This window comes from Liolophura sinensis, chromosome 12 (assembly GCF_032854445.1).
Source record: "Liolophura sinensis isolate JHLJ2023 chromosome 12, CUHK_Ljap_v2, whole genome shotgun sequence".
NCBI lineage: Eukaryota > Metazoa > Mollusca > Polyplacophora > Chitonida > Chitonidae > Liolophura > Liolophura sinensis.
In genome coordinates this window covers 24,060,267-24,084,462 of record NC_088306.1, presented here as the reverse complement: position 1 = coordinate 24,084,462, position 24,196 = coordinate 24,060,267, and the positions used below count along the sequence as shown (strand labels likewise).

At 39.9% G+C, this 24,196-nt stretch overlaps 1 protein-coding gene across 1 annotated transcript in view; it reads right to left on the bottom strand.

Annotated features, from left to right (window-relative positions):
- Window positions 1-419: 419 nt before the first annotated feature.
- Window positions 420-24,196, bottom strand: part of LOC135479812 (neuroligin-4, Y-linked-like) — a 71,334-nt gene continuing 47,557 nt past the window's right edge. The window contains exons 4-7 of the mRNA XM_064759717.1: window positions 22,459-22,511; window positions 6,253-7,043; window positions 4,195-4,310; window positions 420-2,305 (exon numbers count right to left, since the gene is read on the bottom strand). Coding sequence (XP_064615787.1) covers window positions 1,515-2,305; window positions 4,195-4,310; window positions 6,253-7,043; window positions 22,459-22,511 — 1,751 coding nt within the window. The 3' untranslated portion in view covers window positions 420-1,514. The remainder of the gene's footprint in view (window positions 2,306-4,194; window positions 4,311-6,252; window positions 7,044-22,458; window positions 22,512-24,196) is intronic.

Genomic DNA, 24,196 nt, shown 5'->3' with positions numbered 1-24,196 from the left:
ATTCCATCCTAGACTTACAAGACTTAAATATGTGCCACAAATTCTAGGCTGTGCTTGTACAATTTTAACCAAGATTGAACGCATAGCTTCAAATATTTAGTTTTGTATAGAACATTAAAGTTTTGGGGTTCAGCGCAAAATGGTTTTGTAAAACAGGCCAATGGCCACTAGAAGACAGCCAATGGCCACTAGGATAACGGCTAATGGCCACTAGGATAAAGCTCGAAAGCTCTGACTGTGAATGGGTATGCAACCATTCGTCTATTGAATCATACACTTTAAAAGAAATCGACGAATGTGAAGCGTGCAAAAATACGAAGAGATAGAATATTAATATAATACAGAATAAGACATTTTAATACGTATAAGAATGTTTTACATCCTTGGTTTTTAATAAAGTGGATTAGTGATAGAATTTTTATATATACAGTGATGGTGTTAGAACAAACACAAAGTGTTGAATATTATTAGTAAACACAAAAACGTTTGTGAAATTGGAAAACGAGAGAACTGACAATAATTCCCTCGATATCTGTTTCGTACTTTTGGGTAAAAAGAGCAATTTTTTAGCATTTTAATTTAAGAGATTGTGATAGATAAATAACTGATATGAATTTTTACAGTTAACGTATCAGTTATCCCAGGAAGGCACTTGCAGTTATGGGAAAAATCATTTCACTTCCTTCATGTATGCCGACTTTCTGATCTGTCAAACACCAATATCCTTTTGCAAATTACTTAGTTTTAATTAAGCAAAACCAATGAATAAAATGCATTTTTGAGGCTGAATTAAACTGACATCTGATCGGATTCGATGATGTGGCGCGTGCCAGCAAAGCGTTCCAGTGGACAAAATAAATAAACTTATGCACGAATAATTCGATCACACTTTTCTCCAGCCCTGTCACTTTTTTGGAATTCTTCTGTTTGTTCCGAATTCAGCCAGCCTACCCAATACGGTCTTATTACCAACCGGGCCAAATTTTAAGGCGTTCGATATTAGATTTGGATCGGCTCGCTTTGCCATTATATCACTACGGCTGCTTGTAACGGCATGTATTTTCACACCCAGCTTTGCTTGCCACAAGCCGATTAGCCTCTAACGAACGGTCCACAAAAAGGCTTATTGCCTAGCTGGTGCTAGTCAAATTCCATTACTGTTGAGCCATCACAGACGAAGTCCAAGGATGCTTCATTAGACATGGAAAGCAAACACATCCGTAAAATTATTGTTGCCACCTGAAACGTCTCACGTAAAACGTCTCCGCATGAACACCAATTATATGGGACGATATCTGTAAAGTAAATATCCTTAGTCACAATTAAAGGGTGAAAAATTCTTCCTGCATGTTTCTTTCTCTTCCACGAATACAAACTCATTCAACTGATTCGCTGTTTCTGCCGCAGCTGAAAAGAAAGAGGGAATAAACATTCAAACCAAAGACGTATATTTCCAACACAGAATGATAGGAAAACGTGGATGATTAATTTAAGTCGGATTGTGAAGAATGTCATCAACTTGTCACGAATTTCACTTTGCACCCCTTTCGTCCTGAATAAATGGGCTGTTCCACGTGTTGCATAGATGTGTAACCATGGGGACCATGGCCTCTTTCATATCTATCGTTGTTTTGATTGGCCACATGAAAATACGTCCGGTTTGGTACAAACATGTCACTGTTTTGTGTTTCTGCCATTTTTATTTTATCCGTAACGTGCCCGCTCTCGGTTTTGGACAGTAAATCCACCGCCTCTAGCTCAGAGTTTTTCTCGTCCATGACATCCTTTGCTCGAAATTTGATATCTTTCACGTTGTTTTTGGCCTTTTTATGTTTCAGAATTTTGTGACGTTGATAAAATATTCCGGCGAAAATCAATATATTAAGGAATAACAAGGAGCACCCAACCGCTATTGTGATGCTTAAGGGCAAACCATTCCCGTCGGTGCCTGTTCCTCTGGAAGCTGGCCGGGGGGTATTTGAGAGTTCGGGGGCAAGAGTTGATGAGTTCCTCGTTCGCTCAGACGAGACGACGCTCGGGGCAGTAGTGAGATTCATAGCGTTCAGAGCCGTCGTGATGTTCTCTGTCAGAGGCTTAGTGGTCGGTGGGACAGTCATGAAGAATGGTAAGATATCATTACTGTCCCACAGGCGTTCCGGCTCGTCAAACGTGGACATGTCAGTGGAACTCTCCAGCGCATCGCTGTCGGTAGTCTTGTCGTACGGATGATGGAGTTTGGGGATTAAGTCCAGCCACAGAGCGATCTTCCGCCCTCGGTAGTGGTGCGATATCTTCGGTCGTTTACCTTGAAAAATAAATAAAGAGCAAAGTAAATGTACAAAAGAAACATCCAGCCTAACGATCACACTTCCCCTGATTAATACCTGGCCTATATATCCACTTCTAGACTCTCTAATGGAAGAACAGGACTTCTTTGAGTGGGATTTCAAATGCATAAGTGGACAAAATAACGCGGTTATATACATATAGCAAATTCTATTATTTCTGTAGCTACGTTTGGGTATACAGTCTTATGCCCTTATCAAGCTTGATATCAGCGTTAATTAGCACTTGTATCTAAGAAGGTGATTAATCATTTATTTATTTATTTGATTGGTGTTTTGTTAAGCCGTAATAGTTCACTTCTACGACGGCGGACAGAAAACGGGGCAAAGCCCAGGGGAAAACCCACGACCATCCAAAGGTTGCTAGCGTGCCTTCCCACTTAAGGCCCAAAAAAGTGATAAGAGTTAGAGGAGGACACTGGATCACCGCATCCAAAGAAAACACTAAGGTGAAGTATATGTCCGGTAAACTGCCATAAACAATTTTCTTTTTTTCATCTTAGTTTCTCGGTTGGGAAAATTCTAAAATGAATCGCACTATTTTCCTGGATGGTCTTGGATCTTGAAAATACTCTGTTCATTTTTATTGTTTTCTTTTCATTTAATCAGTATCTGCAATAATTAGGCCGGCAATAATTAGGGCATATATTAAATTATATATGCCCTAATTATTAATATATTCAACAAATATATTATTAACAACTGATTAGGTAATCGGTAGAGGGATAAACTGGGGAAACCGTCAGGCCAAAGCCGTGTAGTCTGAGTTAATTCCTGCCTGTCGGTTGACGATTGGCGGACAAAGTGGTAGCTTACATGAAGTACTCATACACTGTTCACAAGACGATAACTACGACCAATCCGGCTTCGATTCGACTGGCCATTGCTCAGCAAAAGGTACCCCATGAAGATTTGGAGACTTACAGGACCTCTGAGAGGAGTACGCGTTCCTTTCTTTTCATTGCACCCCCGCCTCTCCCCCCACCCTTTGGCAACTATCGTCATGAAATTTTGCCACATCTTTTTTCTCAAAATTTGTAGCGGTTAAGGATTGTTGCCATGTTGGTGTTCGTGAACAGACAATGAGAACATTGCCTCTAATGTCCACAATAGTGGCGCTATTCTGATACCATAATGTTGTTTGATTTGTTGTAATGCCGTCCCGTTTCCTGTGATTTTACGACCATCATGATGCTTTAGTCATTAGTTTCACGTCTTAACGTTTTTGGTATGGATTGTCCTTCAAACGTTATCATGCAATCCACTAATAGTCATAACAATGAAAACCGATTGCGTTAACTCTTATCCCCATTTGCGCTCGGACTCCACTGGAAGCGGTATTTCTGCTTCGAGTGGGAGGTATACGTCTGTTACAGTGCAGATCTATTAGGAGATACCATAAGAGCTTAAGGAACACAATTACGACCAAATTTTCAAAGGCCACGACGGCACTGAGTCAATGTATTATTAATGCGACCATTTTGTAGATGCGACCATTTTGCGGAAATGAGGGTCTGGACTGCCAGTCGGATGTCATACCCTACGTGGAGGACACGGACTAATTGCTAAAACTAGTAACCTTGATTCGCCAGCCTTCCGCATCAAAAGTTTACAAGGGCCAGGGTATAATGGTCAAGCACGGAATCAATGCAGCAACCAATAGTAAATACCCTAAACCAACTATAAGAACACATTTTCTGGTAGACCGCACCGTACATGAAGTTGACCATTCATTGACATTACAGGCGTGTTCTAACAGTCAAGTAGAGTGTCACATTGTGTACGGTTGTTCAGCTAGAGACTTGGAACCCAGACCGAACCTCTGGACATTAACATTCAAGAACCCTACCTATGTGCAGATAATTCTGGGTCTTGGCATCGTATTCAGGCCACCGTAGATCAATAAAACGGTTTTTCGAATTTCCTTCCGGACTCGTAGATTGCGCAGATGGTTTGTTGGGGTCTCTGAAAATAAATCGAAATCGAGTTCTTTATCCAAAGATTAAGCATCGTTCATAGACTGTTCAGAGCTCTCAAATTCGTTTTCCACGGACATTACCCTTAGCAGTTTTCTCTAAACAGGACCTCACAGGCAGGCTATGGATAACTCAACGACAAACACTAGCGGTGAAATAAACTACATTTTCGTTTAATGGACTTCAATCAACTTTACTATACATTCAGAAATTTAACACATTTTTCCCCAGAGAAAATGTAGAAAAGCTGTGTTTCAATTTAAGGTTGCATGGTTTCAAAGGCAACTTTTAAAAACACATTTAATACTTTAAAACCACGTAACTTTATAGTGTAAAGAACACTATATGCCTTTCAGCTTGAATCGTCACAAGATAACAATGTTTGATTGTGTATGCCGAGTGCTTTCGTTGCGACATATTTTGTTGGTAATTTTTTAAACTGCAGCGTTAAATTTTATATAGAGCTGCTTTTATCCACTTCACCTTCACAACAAAAGATGTTAGATTAAATTTTAGATAATGGACAAACAAATAGAGTGTTTTAAGAGAATAATGACACAAACAGTTAGTTTTCTCGGTTGCAGGGATGTCTTCAATTGCTATTAATCATTGAACTCGTAGTAACAGGTCATCAAATCATATACAACGTATCTTTGAAACCATTTGTTAAGCTGTCAATCTATCGAAGGGCTATAGAATCTTCGTGAGGAACAACGGGAGAAAACTCCGGTCAACAAGAAACATTGCGTTTGCTTAACAAAACCTTAGCGACATATACTTCACTGGAATCTCATCTCACACTCTACCTGCATATATATTGACTGTTCAAAGCAGCCAGGGAGTATGAAAAACACGGCGCTTGGAATGCTGCCCCGTGGGATTGATAAACTAATTTAACTTATACAGACTTGAAATTATATTGGAGAGTCAACCCTGCCTACAAACCCAGGTATTTGAGGTCAGTGCGTAAACGAATAGGGTTTTTGACATTTGCTTTGAGTGCTTTCCAGTGTATTAACGCATTATCATGGAGGAAACTGTTTTTAATGGCTTTGCAACTAGCAAGGCAAAACGCTTTAAATAATGCACTTAGGCCTACCAGAAGGACTGCACTGTCGTTCTAGAAGATGCACTGAGATGTATTAGGTGGATAATGAATCGAACTGAGGATAGACCAAGAAATACCTTCGCCTGACCTGCTTGGATGGGTTTCCGTCCCTTAGGAGCATGTACATGGAGCCGCCAGAGGCAAAATAGCTTTCAGCAGGCTTTTAGGCCGTGCAGCGTGCACAAAAGCACACGGCCAAATAAAGCTTAACGCCATTCCAATGGAAGGCCTATTAATTTTGGGGAAAGATGGATATGTCGTGGAAAGACAGACGACATTTTCATATACCGTCACAAGCAAGTTTATATGAGTCGAGACATCTTCTGTAACCAGTGAAACCACTGTAATCATGCTTTATGCGAGAGCTGTTAAGACGTCTGTATATTAAAACTACAGACACATTGCCTCATGTCGACGTTTACTTTGTACGCGATATACGTCAATCCAAATTACTCACCAAAATTTGGCAATAGAAAAAAACTTTAATTTACAGTCAGGTCGACATTTTGTTCTTGTAAACATGCTACTTACGTGTGAGTATTATACACTTATACTATTTTTACTTGAAAAAAAAAACAATTGTTTTCAAACATGGCTACTATCAATGAACTGCAACAACCAAACACACCAGTCTACAGTGGTGCAGTTATTGGGTGTACCTACACGGCAAAAAGGCGTCTGACATGTAAACATTATCTTTCAAAGCTATGATTCTGTCTTTTCGGGCCTTTCGCATCGTGTAACAGAAAGTGAACAAATCGCAAAATCATTACAGGTTTGCTTAAATCTCAAACTTACAATAAGCGAAAAACAATTGTGTTACCCTGATTTTGCGAAATTCGTCCAGTAAGTCATGATTGCCGTGCTGATCATAGCCTCCACCTGGTTGTACTCGACCGGGAAGGGAGATAATCCGTTCACAAGTGGAGCTCCGAACACGTAAGGTAATTCGTCTCCATGAATAGCGTCCGGAAATCCTGGGGGACGTCCGGACGGTGGTGAAAAGTTAAAATTGTAAAAGTAGGTCTTTGCTTTTCTTTGGCCCGAATGATAGTTGCCTACTTGGATAATGGGCGCAACCACCAGTCCATCGCTGAGCAATTCTAGGATGTTTTCCCGACAAGAGCGTCTCTCGAGAGAGCTCTCCCAGTCCGTGTAGTGGTGATCCAAGATGTCAAACATCCTTTGCTTTTGATACGTGAATGTATTGTGCACAAAAGTTCGCAACAATTGGTCCTTGCGCGCATCCGTGATATTCTGATCGAAGTCTTCCTGCTTGAGGTAGCGCACAGACTCGTACTTAGCCGCTCCAAACATCACCGAGGCGTCGGAAAAAGCGGAAAGAGGCTGCGTCAAAAGTTCTTTGATCCCTCTGGGCAGCACTCCGCTTCGATGACTTATCACGGGACCAAAACACGTGCTGTACTTGGGCGTAAGCGGGACGGACTCCAGCAACTCACTGGCGGTTTTGTTACGAAGGCACTTGACAAGCTCATCGGAATGTTTCAAAAGCGGGGCACATCCTATGGTTTTAGCCAGTTCTTCGGTACACCTGACGTGGTCAGTGGCAACAGACCACGGGCTCGTAGCAGACCCGCTCTGTAGGATAACCCTCTGAAAAAGAGCGCCACCTGGAACGTGATACAAAGCAATCCATTACAGCACACTCACAAGAACAAGCCTAGAGCTATTCGTATAGAACACATATATCTAAATAATGCATACTTTGTGAAGCTGTAAATAGTTTATATGACATGATACGATTGAAAAGAATATCATTAGACATCATGCTAAAAGGGGTATGGCTTCTTCCAAAAAAAAATATCCGTGAAGAAAATCTTTTGGAACTAGTGATATTGTTTTTTCCAGTTACAGACCTACTTTGGTCAAAAGAGAACCAGCTGAACATTAGAATTCATAAATACAGCTACTGAATCATCGATGCCAGGGTTCAAGTCGGTGTTTCCGGCCTATGCGGTGTCACTTCCGGTAACATAAATGGTGTCCATGTTCAGATATTATGACCAACTTAATTAGAAAGCCTACATTCTTCATAGCCGTTAGTGCGTTGTAAGTACACTGTATAGCACGTATATGTAGATGTGCCAAACGTAGTGCATCGGCCTTTGAACAATATTTGAAAGTGTTCATGTCCTCTCTTTTTTTACACATCTATAGCTCTTTGCACCATGTTCAGGTTTACAGCTATAGCAGCTTTGTGTCACGCCACCTCCACATTGGGAAAATTGCACTTTTTTTTACTTTAATGGCAATTCGCGACTAAACTGTGCATCAGAGAAAAGAATGAAGACCAGATTCGTGATCGCCGCCTAGCGGCGTTCTTAAAATCTGAAAATTCAGAAAAATTTTAATCAGGCGACGAATTCGGTAAGCTGATCTGCCAAGTGTCAATTTTCCCGATATTCCCAGCATCTCCCTTACTATCTACTCTATTATATGTATGAATAAGTCTAGAAGGCAGTCGCAATTTTCACTTCCAATTTCCATACACATTTTCTTCACACTTGTAGGCCTATCTTTCATATGAGTGCATAAGTTATGGTCGAAAATCAATACATAACCAGATATACGGCACTGAAACTTTCAGTGCGACCTTACACCGTTTATCATTGAGGAAGTTGGCCGGTCATTCGCATTCCCGAGAATAGATCGGCGAGCTTGATGATGCTGCGCTATGCCCAATGAGAAGCAGCGATCCCTTCTCAGACTTTGCATGCCTTTTTGTCAGAAAATACGTCAAAAAACATGGGCCGTGTAACAGCAAGTTTATACCTACACGCCTGAATGTACGCACGGCCCTGCATACAGACTGACTGCTTTGCTGATACCTCCGCCCTTGTCAGAAAGCGACAAGGGTACATGTCAATCACCACGGCCTGGTTAGCGTATAGAAAAGAACACAAGGTTTGCGCAAAACAAAGCTTACTTTTAGAAATACATGCACATACACTGAGTGGCCATGCAAAAAGTTTAGGTGTACATGTATCGGGGGAGGGGGTAGGGGGATTGCAGTACAATGGCACAGAGTGAGCCAATCGCAACTGTAGTGCAAACCAGATAATTAAGATAAAAGATACACAGTATTTCCCAGGGTGACGTAATAGCCTATGAACACAGCCATTATTGATCACATGACATGTCCACCATTACGGTAATGAACTAACAACAAAATGGCGACACACAAATTTACCCGGGCAGTGGACAGTCGTGTGCGGTTGTAGGTTGTTCTAACAAGGGTAAGAAAATATACAACTGGAAACACTCCACTTGTGCCATCTACGGGATTGCGTACGAGGATTGTCTGTGCTGTTTACCGTTCAGCCTGCACAAATTACCTATGGTGACTGGCGAGAACAGACAAAAGTGTCAGTCAGGACTGAACAGAAAAAAATCTTCTGAAGATCATGTTTGTGTGTTTTGTGCATTTCGTGGATGGATGTCCCGCAGAACGGGATACATATCCAGCTTTAAAGCTAGGTATATTATGAATTCAGGGCAGTGTATCTGTACTCTGCTCTTTGCCACGATTCTGCATGTACACGAATCATCTGCGTGTTTACGTGGCGATGTTGTTGATGCGACTTATTTCATACAGCCACGATGTCCTGTGAACGGATACATTTTAACCAACAAGGGCAATGTTTTGAAGCCTTAAACAAATTAATGCATACATGGAATATATAAAATACATCAAGACTACCCTAACTGTACAATAATTAATTCTGTCTTATATTCTAAGACAATGGCATGAGCTATAGAACATACAGAGGTTTTTAAATTTTAAACCTTGTAACCCGAACTAGGATATCACAAAACAAGCCTTTGTGTCTCTCTAAGGTGCCTGCCCATATTTTGGAACTTCCTGACAATGGCAGTGTCACATGAGTTTATTGTGTATGCTACATTGATTACTGTTCAGTATGACATGTGTTTCTTGTTCTGTGTGTCTACAAAACACTTTTCCAATTTGTAAGAAGGCTATATAATCATTTTTGTAGCAGGATATAGACCTCCTGTCAAGACTGGATGCCGAATACTTAAGCGACACCTGATAAAGTCTCTCATACCAGGTGATGTTGATAAAAGGTATAACTTTAGGGTCAAGTTCCTTCTTCACAAATCACAGGAAATTACTCAGGGAATGCATGTGCATGTTAAACATGGTATTATTACACTTACTGACATGTCTATGCATTTTTCATAACTCTGTGTAGAGATACAATTGTAAGTTTATGGAATTTTATGTGATGTGTGTCAGTTAAATTATTTTGCAAAACATACACCTTTAATACAGGATATGTGATGCTGAACATACCGAAAGTAGGCGCCAAACAGACAAACAAGAAAACGCCCAAGTAGATGTATGTGATGTTCCCATTGAAGTGGATGCGACAGAGACACAACCTGAGGCGGATAAGCACTAGCACCCATTGCCGATTTTTCATTGGAAGACCAAAAATATGGATCTTCCGCTGCCTGACAGCCCTCCAACCTTTGTACAGCTACAGCTCATATTCCTTTTAGTTTCATTATGCTTGTTTCAAATCAAATTTTGTTGACATTAATGAAACTAGAGACTAAATTTGTTATTGGCTGATATTGCTCATCGATTAGGTATATCTAAAAGTCATGCCTCAACTATTTTAATTCTTGGCTTCCCTTTCTGACTTAGTAATTTGGCTACCTCTTGAAACTATTCAAGCAACCATGCCATCTTCTTTACAGGAAAATATTCGAAATGCAGCTGTTATTGTCGACTGTGGAGAGATCTTCTTACAAATGCCAAAGAACCTCAAAAGTAGAGGAGAGACTTACAGTCACTATACGTCTCACAATACTGGCATGTATATAGTAGCTGTTGCCCCACATGGCCAGGTTAATATCGAAAGAATTTGACGAACAGTCAAGTGATAAATATATTGTTGAAAACTCAAGTTTCCTTAACTTTGTCCTTCCTGGAGATGAAGTTATGAATGCCAGAGACTTTAACATGAGCAATTTTTTTATTCCCTCTCAGTCAGTGAAATTAAATATTCCAGCATATTTTGATGTCACTGAAGCCAGAAGAATAGCACGTGTGCGCATCCATGTTGAAAGGGCGATGAGAAGGTTAAAATTGTTCAAGATTCTATCTGACATAATACCAGTTGCACGTGCTAAGAAAGCTGATGATATCCTCATTGTATGTGCTGCATTTGTTAAAAAAAAATGGAGGACAATAGATAATTTATTTATTTGACTGATGTTTTATGCTGTGCTGAAGAATATTTCACTTATATGTATACAACCAGCATTATGGTGGGAAGAAATCCGGCAGAGCATGGCGGAAACTCGAGATTGTATGAAGGTCATTGGCACAATTGAGGGGAGAAGAAACCAGCATGAGATGGACTTGAACTCACAGCGACGGCATTGATGAGAGGCCTTGGGTCAGACAATGCCTGAGATGCTGGGAAACAAAAAATGTTACTGAAAGACCACTTAAGTCGAATGCAGAATCTGGTTTTCAGCGCCTGGAGCAAACCATCGATCTCTGGTAAGTTACTGGCAAACTTTTCCATTTGTAATGTATTGGAATAAGTATGGCGTAACACCACATTGGGAATAGTTTAGCGTATGTAGTGACAAATGTGATGTACGCAGATGTGCACATCATCTGTGTGGAAGGCAAGCTGTCTTCAACGAAGACCACAATGCAAACAGGCACGAGAGTCAACGAATATACACATGTATAGGGCATATGGGTGTTTCGACTTTATGAACAAAACAAAAAGTTCTGAGTTCGATTTTTTACTTGCCAGATTCGCAGTGCGAGTAAAAAGAGTATGCAAATGTATTTACACTGTCATGATTTGTGCGTCAATTGCCGTACCATGTGTTTTCTCAAGTTTATGACTGCCATGGCTGTACGGCATGTTTATGCATCCATTGGTTTTGGTATTATAACCAATATTAAAACAATTAACATAAAGTTCCGAGTTGGGTCTTCAACTTGTATTTTTCCAACATATATAATGATTGAATATTTTGAATTTAATAAATATACTGAATGTAGTTTCTGAAATGACGAGTACAACTGATGAATGATCCGGTGGTCTCTTGGTGACGAAGATGGCTAATATCATCTGACTGTGTCCATCTCTAGCATACCAGTCTCTGGGTTCAAGTCCAGCTCATGCTTTCTTCCTCTGCGATCATACATGGTACGGTCCACAAGAAACCTGCAGCTGGTCGTGTCCTAATTATTTGGATCAATTATTTGCCGTTGCAAAAAGAACATGTTTTTGGGAAAAGTGCATATACCCAGTCTTAAAAAAAAGTTAGATAGAGATGTTTACATAGTGGGAACTATGCACACACAGTTTCATATTTGTCAGGAAAACAACGAAGCCTTGAATGCAGATACTCCTGTTACATGCATGGTAAGATGCACTTACAGAAATTAGCATCTTGGCCCACTCTGCTTTAGAGCCAAGATATCACCATGTCTAACAACATTATATTTGTCTTATATTAAGAAATAGCCTATCTTTCATAAAAGGACACTTGATTTCTAATAATTCAGTCTGGGAAGATGTCTTGATTATTCCATGTGATGACACACTCAGCCATGGCTCACTTTCGGATACAATTGTACCTTCTTCTGAAATTATATATCCATCATGAGTGAGTTGTCTTTTTGCTTTGGTTTCTCCATCCTGTCCATATTTGATGTAAATGTTTCCTCTAAGGGTAGGATACAGGTGCTCTCCTATAAAATTGTCTGGGTTTGTAGTGGCATGTACAGGAACTTTGTTGGCGCTAGTGTCTATAATTATTTGCTTTCTTCTTTCCTTCCAAAGCTCGGACTGTGTTTGATGTGCCATTTTGCACACCTTAACTCAGTGTTGTGGTTAATAACACTATTAACATACATTTTAGGTCGTATCTCAGCCTTCACAAATGAACTCAGTAACGAGTTTTTTTCACGAGAAACAACAAATTATGTATGGCTGACAAAAAAAAATAAAAGTAGATTTTCTTATTTGTGCGGCACATCCATTATCGTCAGTTGCTAGTGGAGTCCTGAGTTTTGACTTTTTAAAATCCATTTCTGCAACCCGACCCGGTTCAATATTTCTGCTCGTTCCCTGGTTCCTTTTAACCTGAACATTTGTGCAACTCTTGCCAGTAAATTAATAGTTTACTCTACTTTTGCCCCCTTTGGCCCCTACATGGATGCAAGCCTTGCTGTTGCCTGCCATGCAAGAACATCCTCCATAACGCATTGTCCCGTTCAGACTGCATAAAATCCATTGACGGCGGTTTTCGTTGTTAACCCTCCGACTTGGCCGAACTTCGCTTTTCATCAAAATTAAACCATCTTGGGGTAAATGGGGAGTTATTTTCCAAACACATCCACAAATAATTAAACCTGTCGAATGATTTAAAATTTTTCATTTCCTCGCCGTCTCATGCTCGGCTAGAAATCAGGTAGATATATATGCCCCGTAGTCGATACTGGGCCACTCTCGAATGTCGATTTTCCACTCATCTGACGGGACAATCTTAATACAAATATCGTGAAAGCGATTGCTATCGCTGTTCAAATCATCTGTTTTCTCCCCGGAAACCTGTGGTTGCCATTCGCTCACTATCACAATGGCGCAGAGATATAAGCGCCAACTAGAGAGAAAGGACAGACGGACGGGGGGGGGGGGGGGGGGGGACAACTGAAAAAAGTTGTCTATACAATAAGTTGTACATACATTGTACTATTCTATATAGCATGTAAACGTATATCTGCCAAATTTGGTAAATCTGCCTTAGGACATTATTCAAAGGCGTGCATGTCCTGTGTTTTTTGACACAGGTCAAGGATTTTCACCAAACGTCCAGTACATTTATAGGCCTTTATACACCGCGATTTTCACCCTTACAGTTGTAACAGTTTTCTATCACGTGACCTGCAAGTATGAGGGAAATTGCGTTTTTTGCAGTTTGATCGCAATTTACGACAAAACTATACACATCAGGAAATAATAAGACCTGATTCGTTACCAGAACGCCAAACTACGTCGAGTGGCATACTTACAATATTTCTACATTCATCCTAGACACGAACAGATTGTGTATACATTATATAGCATGTACTTGAAAATGTTGCAAAATATCGACGTAAATCGGCCGTTTGTCAAATTTTGAAGCCCTGTATAAAACAAAACCTGTATTTATTCAGACAGCTCAAAGGTTTTCAGCATACACACACTACATGCATAGTCCCTTCCACTCAGCAATTTTGAACTTTGCAGCTGTATCAGTTTTCACAAGACCAACTAATATGAGGGGAAAATTGCAAATTTTCGATTTTTTAATGCAATTTGCGACCTAAGTACATCTTATCGGGAAAAAAGACTAGATTCGTGATCAGGACCTCAAACTACATTAGAAAGGATATTTCGAATATTAAAATTAAAAAATATATATATATATATAAATATTACGTGACAACTTACGCTGTATCGTGTAAAATCTAATTTGCCTAAACATTGCATTCTTTCTTCTAAATAGTCTCCAGGAAACGTTTGTTACGTGTGCTAAAGTTCAAGTCAATCGTTTCTGGCAAAAATTACTCGCCATGTTGTGTGACTGAGGACACCCAAATCTTTACTGGGAAGAGAACATCTTCGGCTCTGTCACGCGCCTAATTTTCACGCATTTCTGTTGAGCCTCTTTAGGCTGTAGAAATTTTTCAATTTTGAAAACTGAAAAAATTGGGATTTTTTTGGAATGTATTACTTCGGGTTTGCTGACGCCAATTCCGGTTATGTAAATGTTATCTGCTTGTCTTGGGATGATGTTAGGTCTTAAGATTGCATCTCTAGCTTCACTGATTAGAGAGATATAGCCACTTCCGGTTTTGAAGACGTCACTTTCGGCTGTTCAAAAATTACATTTTGGGAATCAGCGTCTAAAACTGCATCAGATATGCCTATTTGCAGGACATCATCTGACGAAGTGTAGAAATTATTAGCAAGGAACGAAATTTGGGGTCACGTGACAATTTCACCCAATAGCGAGCTTGTAGAATTTTCAACCAAGAAAGTCCTCGTTCTCAAACTTAACAAGCCTAGGCTTTATGCAACTTTAGTTTAAATAAAACACGGTTGTAATCAGCAGGCCAAAGAGAGAGAGTTGGCTTAATAAACCATAACACCACAGTTTCATGATTATTCCTATTTCACAAATGGCAAACCGCACGGAAATGTAAATATTACATTATTTTTGGAAGAGGGAAAAAGATTTTTATCGCGGATGGTTTCAGCTGTGTATTGGTCCAATACACGCAGTAATACATATCTGGAACTGCAGTGGTGATCTTCCATGACTCTTTTTATGGATCTACGATTAGGTTGTAAAGGATGTATACTATTATGGATTTAATATCGATACACATCCGATGCCGTTTGAACATTGATGACGGTAAACACAGACCAGATTACTACTTGCATGTTTATAGACGACATATTTATATTCAATCAAAGCTCTCCACCTCTAGGGGTAACATCATCCGGTATGCCATAGTTCACCGTGAGATAAAATAAGCCTTGTCCCGAGGGCGTATATATCGTGTGATCGGTTACCGGCAATATACGAGTCTGCTGCGACCTTTTATGTGTAATGACGGATGCCGGTTGATAGAGTATGCTTGCTTAAGACGACAGCTAATTTCTATAAGTTAAGGTTTGTTTGACAGTCCCCGCCATAACCAGTGCCTTCAGGAAGTTCTAGGTTAATCACGACGATTGGATCAGCTTACAGAGAGCCAACTGTGATGTAAACATTGGTAATTGGTTTCAAGCAAGCAAGGTGACGATGTCAAGTTCTTTTCTAAGCCAGGAAATTGGTGACCACTTGTTATGCACAAAAAACGTTACTCAATGGAAACATCTAACGGAGGGTAAGTGGAAAAGTCTACTAGCAACCTGCTGATGGTTGTGGGTTTCCCGCGGGCTCTGCTCGGTTTCCTCTCACCATAATCCTGGCCGGCATGTGAAATATTCTTGAGTACGGTGTAAACACCAATCGAACAAATCAAACAAAATCTAACGGAAGTTATTTCGGCAATATTGCAGCCATATCGTGGCGAGAACGTGTTTAATCCGAGAAACCATATATTCTTATGTTCATTATCGCGAACATTCGAAATCAAACCATATTAGGGTACTCGATCCGACACACCGTTGACTCGGTTCCTAACTGAACGCACCATTATTTTCTCTTGCAAAGCACAATCCCCGTTGACCCTAACAAAGTTGGCAGGAAAAATTCCCCATAGACAGACAGACAGAGCAACATTGCATGGTTTACGGACAAATTCTTAGTTCATCGCCTCCTGGTAAAACTGAGCGTATATATAGTGTTACTCATCACACACACGATTATTATTTTAAAATAATTTAGCAAATTGCCTTTATTTTAATGATTGCTGTCTTTACCAAATAATAAAAGCATTCAAAATTCTGCATTTAATAGAATTCATGGAGTAGTTGTGACGGATGACATCCTTAAGCCGTTATCCGAGCTGACCGAATTGGTTTATTAAGTGCGGCCAAAGCAAACGATTTATTAGTCTGTGGTAGATAAATTAAGCCAACGTCTGGCTATCTGGCTAGATATATGTCACAGTTGTTACATAGAAGAGGACTATATTTACGAGGACAGCTGTTGTTGTAAAACATTGGCTTGATTATGGTAGACTCTTCAGTCATACTTCATAGTGAGTCTCTTAAATCAGTAATTGCAAGACACAGCTAGAGGGATAAGGAATAGAGAAAACAAACTCATATATTATGAAATACAAGCACAAAGAAGGCAGAAAGGATAGTTAACACAAATGTACTCTGACTGCTTCTCAGAAATTAACTTAGTGATGTCATTATACCTAAGAGACCGCTTGCACAAAGGAATCGTAATCCTTATTTGATTGTAAATCTCTAAGATCACGATCGTAGAACTAATTTATAATGGGCGTTCTCTAGAACAAATGCTGTAAACTATGATAGTCATAACTCACAATCAAAAATTACACTCAGGTCGATCCAGTTGCAAATATTTACCATCTCCTAAAAAATAAGGATAAGAACAAATACTCGGTAAGCTGTTGGTTAGTGCAACCTAATTGTCTCAGAAAGGTGTTACGGGCATTGTTTCACATGTTCTTAGCTGCTGAATCCTTTTGGTACATTTTCCAGTTACAGAGACCATTATTACGCCCGAGTCAAATTTGGTGTACGACTGTCAACTCGGACTCACACAGCTCTTGGTGGTTCGGCCACTGTAAAAGCTTTAAATATATAGCGAGAGAGGTTGTAGACCATACGTGGTGTACACTCCGGTCCGTCCCATTGACCCCGTCTGTGATCCTGACTACTCTAGTACAAGTGGCATTGTTCCCAATACGATGTTGCACTTTAATGAAATAAATAGATAAACGGCTTCATCCGTTTACATAAAGACAAACCACCAACAGACATTCCATGCAGCTAAAGGTGGCGTTTCCACTTCAAACTCTTTAATCGCTAAAGGTAAAAACGTTCCAATAAGCCACTTGAACTGTTAAAAATGTTTGACAGTTATTTTTGTTTACATCGACTATAACATGGGCACCCGAAAAAAGTTTCTGGAAAAGTTATTTAGAGTAGACGAATGATGAAGAAATTTGCGAAACTCGTTTGGGAACTGAAGCTCTTGAAGGACAGATATTTGATTTTTACCTTTAATTTGTGACCAAAAAGTTTGATCTCAGAGATCCCCTATTGATGTCGATAACTTTAGATATGTCTAGTTTAACTAGTTTAGATAATCTAGTTATGCCAAACGTTACAGTATGTAGCTCTGTTTTGAAGAAGCTAAAGCGCTTGTAGAGTCATTGTTCAGGAAAACAGTGCAATGGTTACAGCTGAACTTCTGGCTGTACCAAGAAAAAGTACAATAGGCGGAATTTACCCTTTTAAATTCCGTACATCTACAGTATTACACAAAAATTCCAAAAGAGGATTTTGCTTAGAGATCACAATGTTTTGCAGCAAAAGCAATCAGCTAAACGTCAAGCCAATGAAAAATTTCAAAAATGTCTTCGTTTGTCATATATGACTGCTTTAACAGAATTAATAAGTATGTGTGCCTGGGGCTCTGACGGTAACGCAAAGTTAATATGTAGTCAGATTATTCCACACCGTGTGAGACCTTTGTAAAGGATGTGAGGGCCTTGGTAAGGAACCCAAATTGAAGGCCAGTGAAATGGTAGATAGTCAAGAGGGGCACGCACGGCTTATACATATCAGATCGGCGATTTCTAACGGCCAAAGACTGTTCCTGACTATGTCCTTCGCGAAGGATTGTGTTAATTTTATCCACAATGCCGGGTTCTCTAAGAGCATTTACCGGGCGATTGATGAGCTCCCTGTAATGCACCGGACTTCACTCTGACTATTTCACTACCTGTGAGTACCAAGGCGTCGGCAAATAGAACATGCCTATTTAGGTTGACAGTTAATTAGGCTCCCCTAGGCTTAAATCTGCCCGACGGACTCTGAGGTCACACCGAGTGTCACACGTTGTACATGTATTGCCACCCTGAAGAATTGAGTATGCACATCTACAGGGATATATGATCTAACCATTGGTAATTGGAGTAGGAATCCATGCTACTCTTTAGCCGCTGGCCTACTGGGGCCGGTTTAGGGATGGCACACTCCTGAAACGTGACTACATGTACCAAAGCAGCCAGCTCTTCAAGCCTAACGTCACCATGGAAGGTACGTTAGCATTACGTAATCTGTCATATTAACTCCCATTGTTTTTGTAGAAAGAATAAAAACATGCATTTAGATTTCCCTTGGTAAAAGCACCACTAGTGAGTGCTCAAAATACAGCTTTCCGAGGCTTTAGAAAGCATGTCAGTTATTTTTTTCCGTGTTTTCTTTGGCGGGCGATTGGGGGCGAAAACCAAATCCCCAAGAGTGGTCTGGGTAAAATAAGTCTGATTAGCGCGCTCTCTATAGCTGGAAGGAGAAAATGTCATCGGACATACCATCGTTTACTACGAGGATTTAATTAGTTTTGTCCACAAAGCGCAGTCGTGGTAACAGCATTTAGCAACGATTGATGAGACCATTGCGGTACATTCGACTAACGCTCGGCTATTTGGCTAATGTTGCACACCGGTATCTCGGCAAATAAAGGCGGTTTGCCTGGGATGACAGCTAATTACAATGCATTGCCTCAATTTTTGGCTAACAGTCCAGCTCTACCTATATCTTTAGTGGCAGATCCAGCAATGCTATCCGTAAAAGCTGTCTATGAAGAGTACTGATTAAGACAGGCACGGAATTCGAGACATACTTAATTGCTTTGGTCAGCCACCTGATCATTACACCGCGTTAAGGATTGTGACAGCGGGTTTATATCCGCAAGAAATTATCCACCTTCGTACCACGTGATAAACACACCCAATCACTTATACCATATACTAGCAAAAATATTTGAGATGAAACAAATCCATTCTTTCCTAGTAACAGCATAATTGAATTAACGCGTCACAAATGTAGCCTTATTTGATTGTAAATCTAGCTGTGTATTTTTGTTGCGGCATAGACTGGATAAAATAGTACACACACTGTTATAGTACACACACTGTTATTATTGATTTATTTCTTGTTTTAAAGCAACTCTCGACAATGTTTTTTTTTTTGCACTCACAGGGTAGGAGTGTATTTGGCGATTGGAGGGCCCTGAGGTAGTCCGGGTAATCTATGAACAGCTATTTTTCAAGTTGCTGTCGATAATTGACGTACCTGTGCGCGAAACGTACACACTTCCGCGCTTGTTGAACTTGGTTTTCTAATAGCGCAAGGCTGCAAAAACTGTCCCACAAACGCCTATTGTCAGCAAATATCCATCGAACGTTTGCATTGCAAATTGTTGTCTATGCTTCTGTGTGCTGAATATAAACAGAGACATTTTCGAATAAATTGACGCTTAAACAAATCAGTGTCATAAATAAGTATCTTAAAATCGACCATAAATAAGATACTGGTAAAGGATGAGAAACTGTAACCAAACGATCGTTAATATGTTAATTATATGTTAATTCCAAACACCGTTATCAGTGACTAGACAACGTTGTCGTTAGACATCACAAAATTCGCTATGGATCAAGTTTATTTTATCCACTTCCATAAAGGAAGAAGTTATGGTGGATTTATTTAATTAGAACCTAAAGTCTGTGGACACATACACCGTCTGATTAACCTTGTATATACAGGTTTGTCAACAAGAAGATTAGTGAACTTGTTGAGAAGGGTACCTCATTACAGCGCGTTGGAGTTTACCAAAGAGTGCATCTGTACTTAAAATCCTGAGTGTGTGTGCACGAAGGAACCATACCCCCGTAGAGATGTCTGATATGAAGAGGGGTAATTAAGGTGAACAGGCTGTAACCCTACTAACAAGAGCTTGGTATACGACTGTTGACGAATCTGATCTAAAATGCCGTTATTGGAGTGAGGATTTAAATGAATGTGGCTACACCAAGAGACCAACATCTCATTATCTGCGCGATGTCTGCCATGATCATTCCGTTCCCGCCCCGACCTATCAGTTACATCACTTTGACTGTTAATGTGCAACACAAGGTAGAGGAATTTCGTAGTTGTGTGAGAATTAAAGAATTTGGTGAAGTCCTAAGTCTGTTAACTGTTGACCGTGAAACTGGTTGGAATATGGTCATTATTGACTATGATGAACAAACAATCAGCGCAACCATAAGTCAGTATTATTGTATTTTTTTTGTAATGTTGTTTGGCGACATACTGAGGGACTTTTCACTTATACCATTGCGGCCAGGTTTAAAGCAGAGGAAAACGGGCAAAGCCGGGTGAAATCAGCGCATCTTGCCAGGTATCTAACAATCCCTCGGCCGTAGTCAAACCAACGCGAGCCGATGTCACATATTAAGCTGTCAGAGTCATATGGCACTACATGGATAATCTGGTTAGATCATTGCTCTCTGAGAAAAAATGATCGAAACTCTTACACAGTTAAGCTCTAGAGCGTTGTTGACAGACACCTTTGGATGAGCTGACGAGTTTTTATTTTCTGAGGCTTCTTTGGACGTCACCAACGTTTCAACATGCCATCGATTGAAGACAGATAACATTTTTTTCCTTGAGAATACAGACCGAATGCAAAGTTCACAAAGTAGTTCTCATGTGACGTAGCTCGATTGCGCCATGCCATTAGAGTGTTCTCCAACCCCATAAGTGGGGGGAAAAAGGTGTATAGCTTAGAAATATTGTATTTAATTGGCATAACATAACGGCTTTGTCACTGCTTGAAGTTTACTGTCAGCAGCGAGTTCAATACCGACCTTGGCTATCGATTTTGTAGATTCACCCTCCTCAGTTGTTGTAGGGGTCCTTGATGACAACAAGCCGTAGGCCGGTAAAGGCCACGTGTCTTCCATGAGTACGGATGCATTTTGTATGCCAAAGGTACGAAATTTCGTCTGAGCACTCCTATCATCCACGCAGCACCAGATATAAAATGACCCCTGCCTTAGCTATTTATTTATTATTTGATTGGTTTTTTACGCCGTGCTCAGGAGTATTTCATTTATACGACGGCGACCAGCATTATGATGAGAGGAAAGCGGACAGTGATGTCACATTCCAGGGAAATTTGTATTACCTTAAACTGCAACAAGGAGGCACATTACATACACTCTAAGGAATCCTTCGGCGTCATATTACTGAAAATTGTTAAGTACGAGGTTAATTCCTAAGCACTTACTCACTCTTTCCGATTTTGTGATATAGCGATGATTCTACGTTTAATGCCATCGTCAAGGTGCACATGTGATGTCTATATTCCTTGATCTGCTCAGAGTAGATAAGCGTGCAAAATTACATCTTAGGAAAGTAGGGCATGTTTATTTTTGGTCGATTGTTTCTTCTGAAATCCATTAGCATTGGCCTTATCCATGGTGCACGCTATTCAATAAACCGCGACAGGTTTTAATTTTTGGCCGTGGGCTGTGACAACAGAAATCATATGCATTGTCCCTCTTTGTCGTTTCTTAGGCTATAATTAATCAATGATTTATCGGAGACAGTTTATTTTAGCGGACATTTAACTCGCCAAGAATGGCACATGTATGTCTTCTAGAACACCATATGTCTCTCTAAGCAAACGTGTATCCATGTGGATGGAGCATTTTTAACGAAATCGACGCGTACACCCAGTGCAGAAATATTGACGTTGGGAGAAAAATCTGATGGATTCAGTCCATTTAGCCTGAATACAACGCTTTCACGAAGGGCTTTTCATTGATATCCAAGCGCGGCATTCAGTTTTAATGTAAAGAAAACGAACTTGGATTGCTCACAACTGTGTTCATATCTTCGGGCTCGAGCACGTTTAACGGTACGATAGATTTGAAAAGCTTCCACAGCTGCATTTCTTGATATTTTATGCTGCTCTAAACAAGTATTTAATTTGAAAATCAATGAGTTAGACGAACATGCCACTCAAATTTCAAAGTGCTATTGGTTGTATCAATGGAAAAACATTGTTATTCTTCGTACAGCTGTGCGGACCGTTTAACTCTGTCACGCGGTGTTTCAATTAAATAAGGTCTCTCGGAATGGAACTATGCAGTTTAGGAGCTCGACATGCGATAAACGTTGTAAATGTGGAGTCCTGAAATGAACTGAAAAACATAAGTAGAGCAATAGTTTTGCTACTTTAAGTTTTCATAACCATTTTATTGCGGTTATATGCTATATTTAGGACAACACAACTGCCGGAAAGGACAATACAGGTTACGTAATCATTTTGAAAACATCACAAGTAGCCAGAATTCATCCATTTATTCGATTTACGCAAAATGCTTGACGGTATGTCGGGATATTGCTTAATGTCTTTCTAAGATAGTCCCCAGCTGTCCGTTAAGTGACTGGGCAACGTGGGACAAGAAAAAAGTGATGGATATTCGGTTCACAAGCTGGGAAATGCACCCTACAATGAAAAATAACACGGCCACAACGAGCAACATTCACGAACAGTAACAACAACAGTGCTGTATTTCTGATAAACCGTTATAGGGAAAACACCAGACGTAACATTCTACTCACACCCCGGGATACTGATATTTGGTTAACTAGGACTTCGCAGTATGACTGTGAGCCGAATGAAGGAGTGTCAGCTGTGCCAATTTCAACGACTCTTGAGTATCACGTAACTAGATTTTAAAGGCTTGTATAGCTGATACTTAGTAGTTTATAGTCGAGCAATATAACACCGTGACATTTGAGTTTATGACAATCTGAACATGAAACTCCTTCGGTACGACTTACCTATCCGTGGTAGAATGACCAATGAGTTAGTAGACATACACACAGTACTAATGACCCATCAAGAGAAAGCCTATTTACTATCACAAGAACTGGCGACTAATGTAAATGTCACGTAAATACGTATCTTTAACGTTAGTCTTGGTGTCCCTTATAATGATCTGTGGTAAAGGTGAAGCGTGTTTTAAATCTTTGGATGTATTATTCTTCATTGTGATTTATTTTGCCTCAGTTTCAACGCAAACGAGTTGTTAATTGTACACACTGTCAACTCTACCAACCAATGTCTACATACACTGTCAAAGGTTTATTACGAAAAGATTTTGTACTTTTACACTTATGGGAAGGCACTGTTTATTACAACAGAATAGCACAACCAGCCACGACATATGACTATAGATGAAAATACTTTCTGTAAATATATCTGAGCAATCTAGTTACAAACCCTCACCTACTATACAAAACAACATATTTGACAAAAGTTGCTCAGATTTGACTGAAATTTAATTTGAGCTACAATTTTAGGTTAAAACCCGAAATGGGTCCATTGCACTTAGACTCCATCCCTATGGTCTAACTGCGGAGGGCATATATTAGATCTCTTACGAGCAGCCAGGAAAAGCCGATAGCGTTAGTTTGAGACGTGCTTACGAAAAATTTATATACATTACAAAAATGACTTTCCAGCAAACTAGATAAGTCGTGCGATAAGGCAACTAGTCCACATGGGAAATGAATCCGGGTGAAGCAAATCCGGCGTTATGTGTCAGCGCTAGCCGGAAGTTCATTCTCTGTCATGCGTATGTCTTGCCAAAAGACATTGATTTGATTGGCTACTTAAATCAATGATATATTAAGGTTATTTTCGCTCAGTCGTTTTTTTTTCTTACTACCCTTGATAAATATAATCTTCTGACTGCGTTTTTTCTTTTCCTTTTTGCATTTAGGCAGTAAATTTCAAACCACACTGCAGAGTGAAATGACAGTTGGATAACCTCTGTATATCAGAGCTTAATTGTTTTATTGATTTATGCGATTGACTGCTTCTCGATGTCATTCCCGTTGTAAGGTCTCCGTGGACTAAGCAGGAGCTAGCTTGCTGTAGAAAGCGCAGACGGCGTTGCCGAGTGGCGTTATGCATCAGGTGTACTACAATTGTAAATACCCAATTAGACAAAAAGACAACACTCTCTTTGAGAGTTCTCCAAGTGATGTCATGTCAGTCATTGATGGTAATTTCTAGATATGTTACATTACCTTTATCTGAATTTATGACGCTGCTCCTGTATTTTTTTTTTGTTTAATGTAAATGCAGATATATAGTTGCATATATATTGTTTCTTATTTATT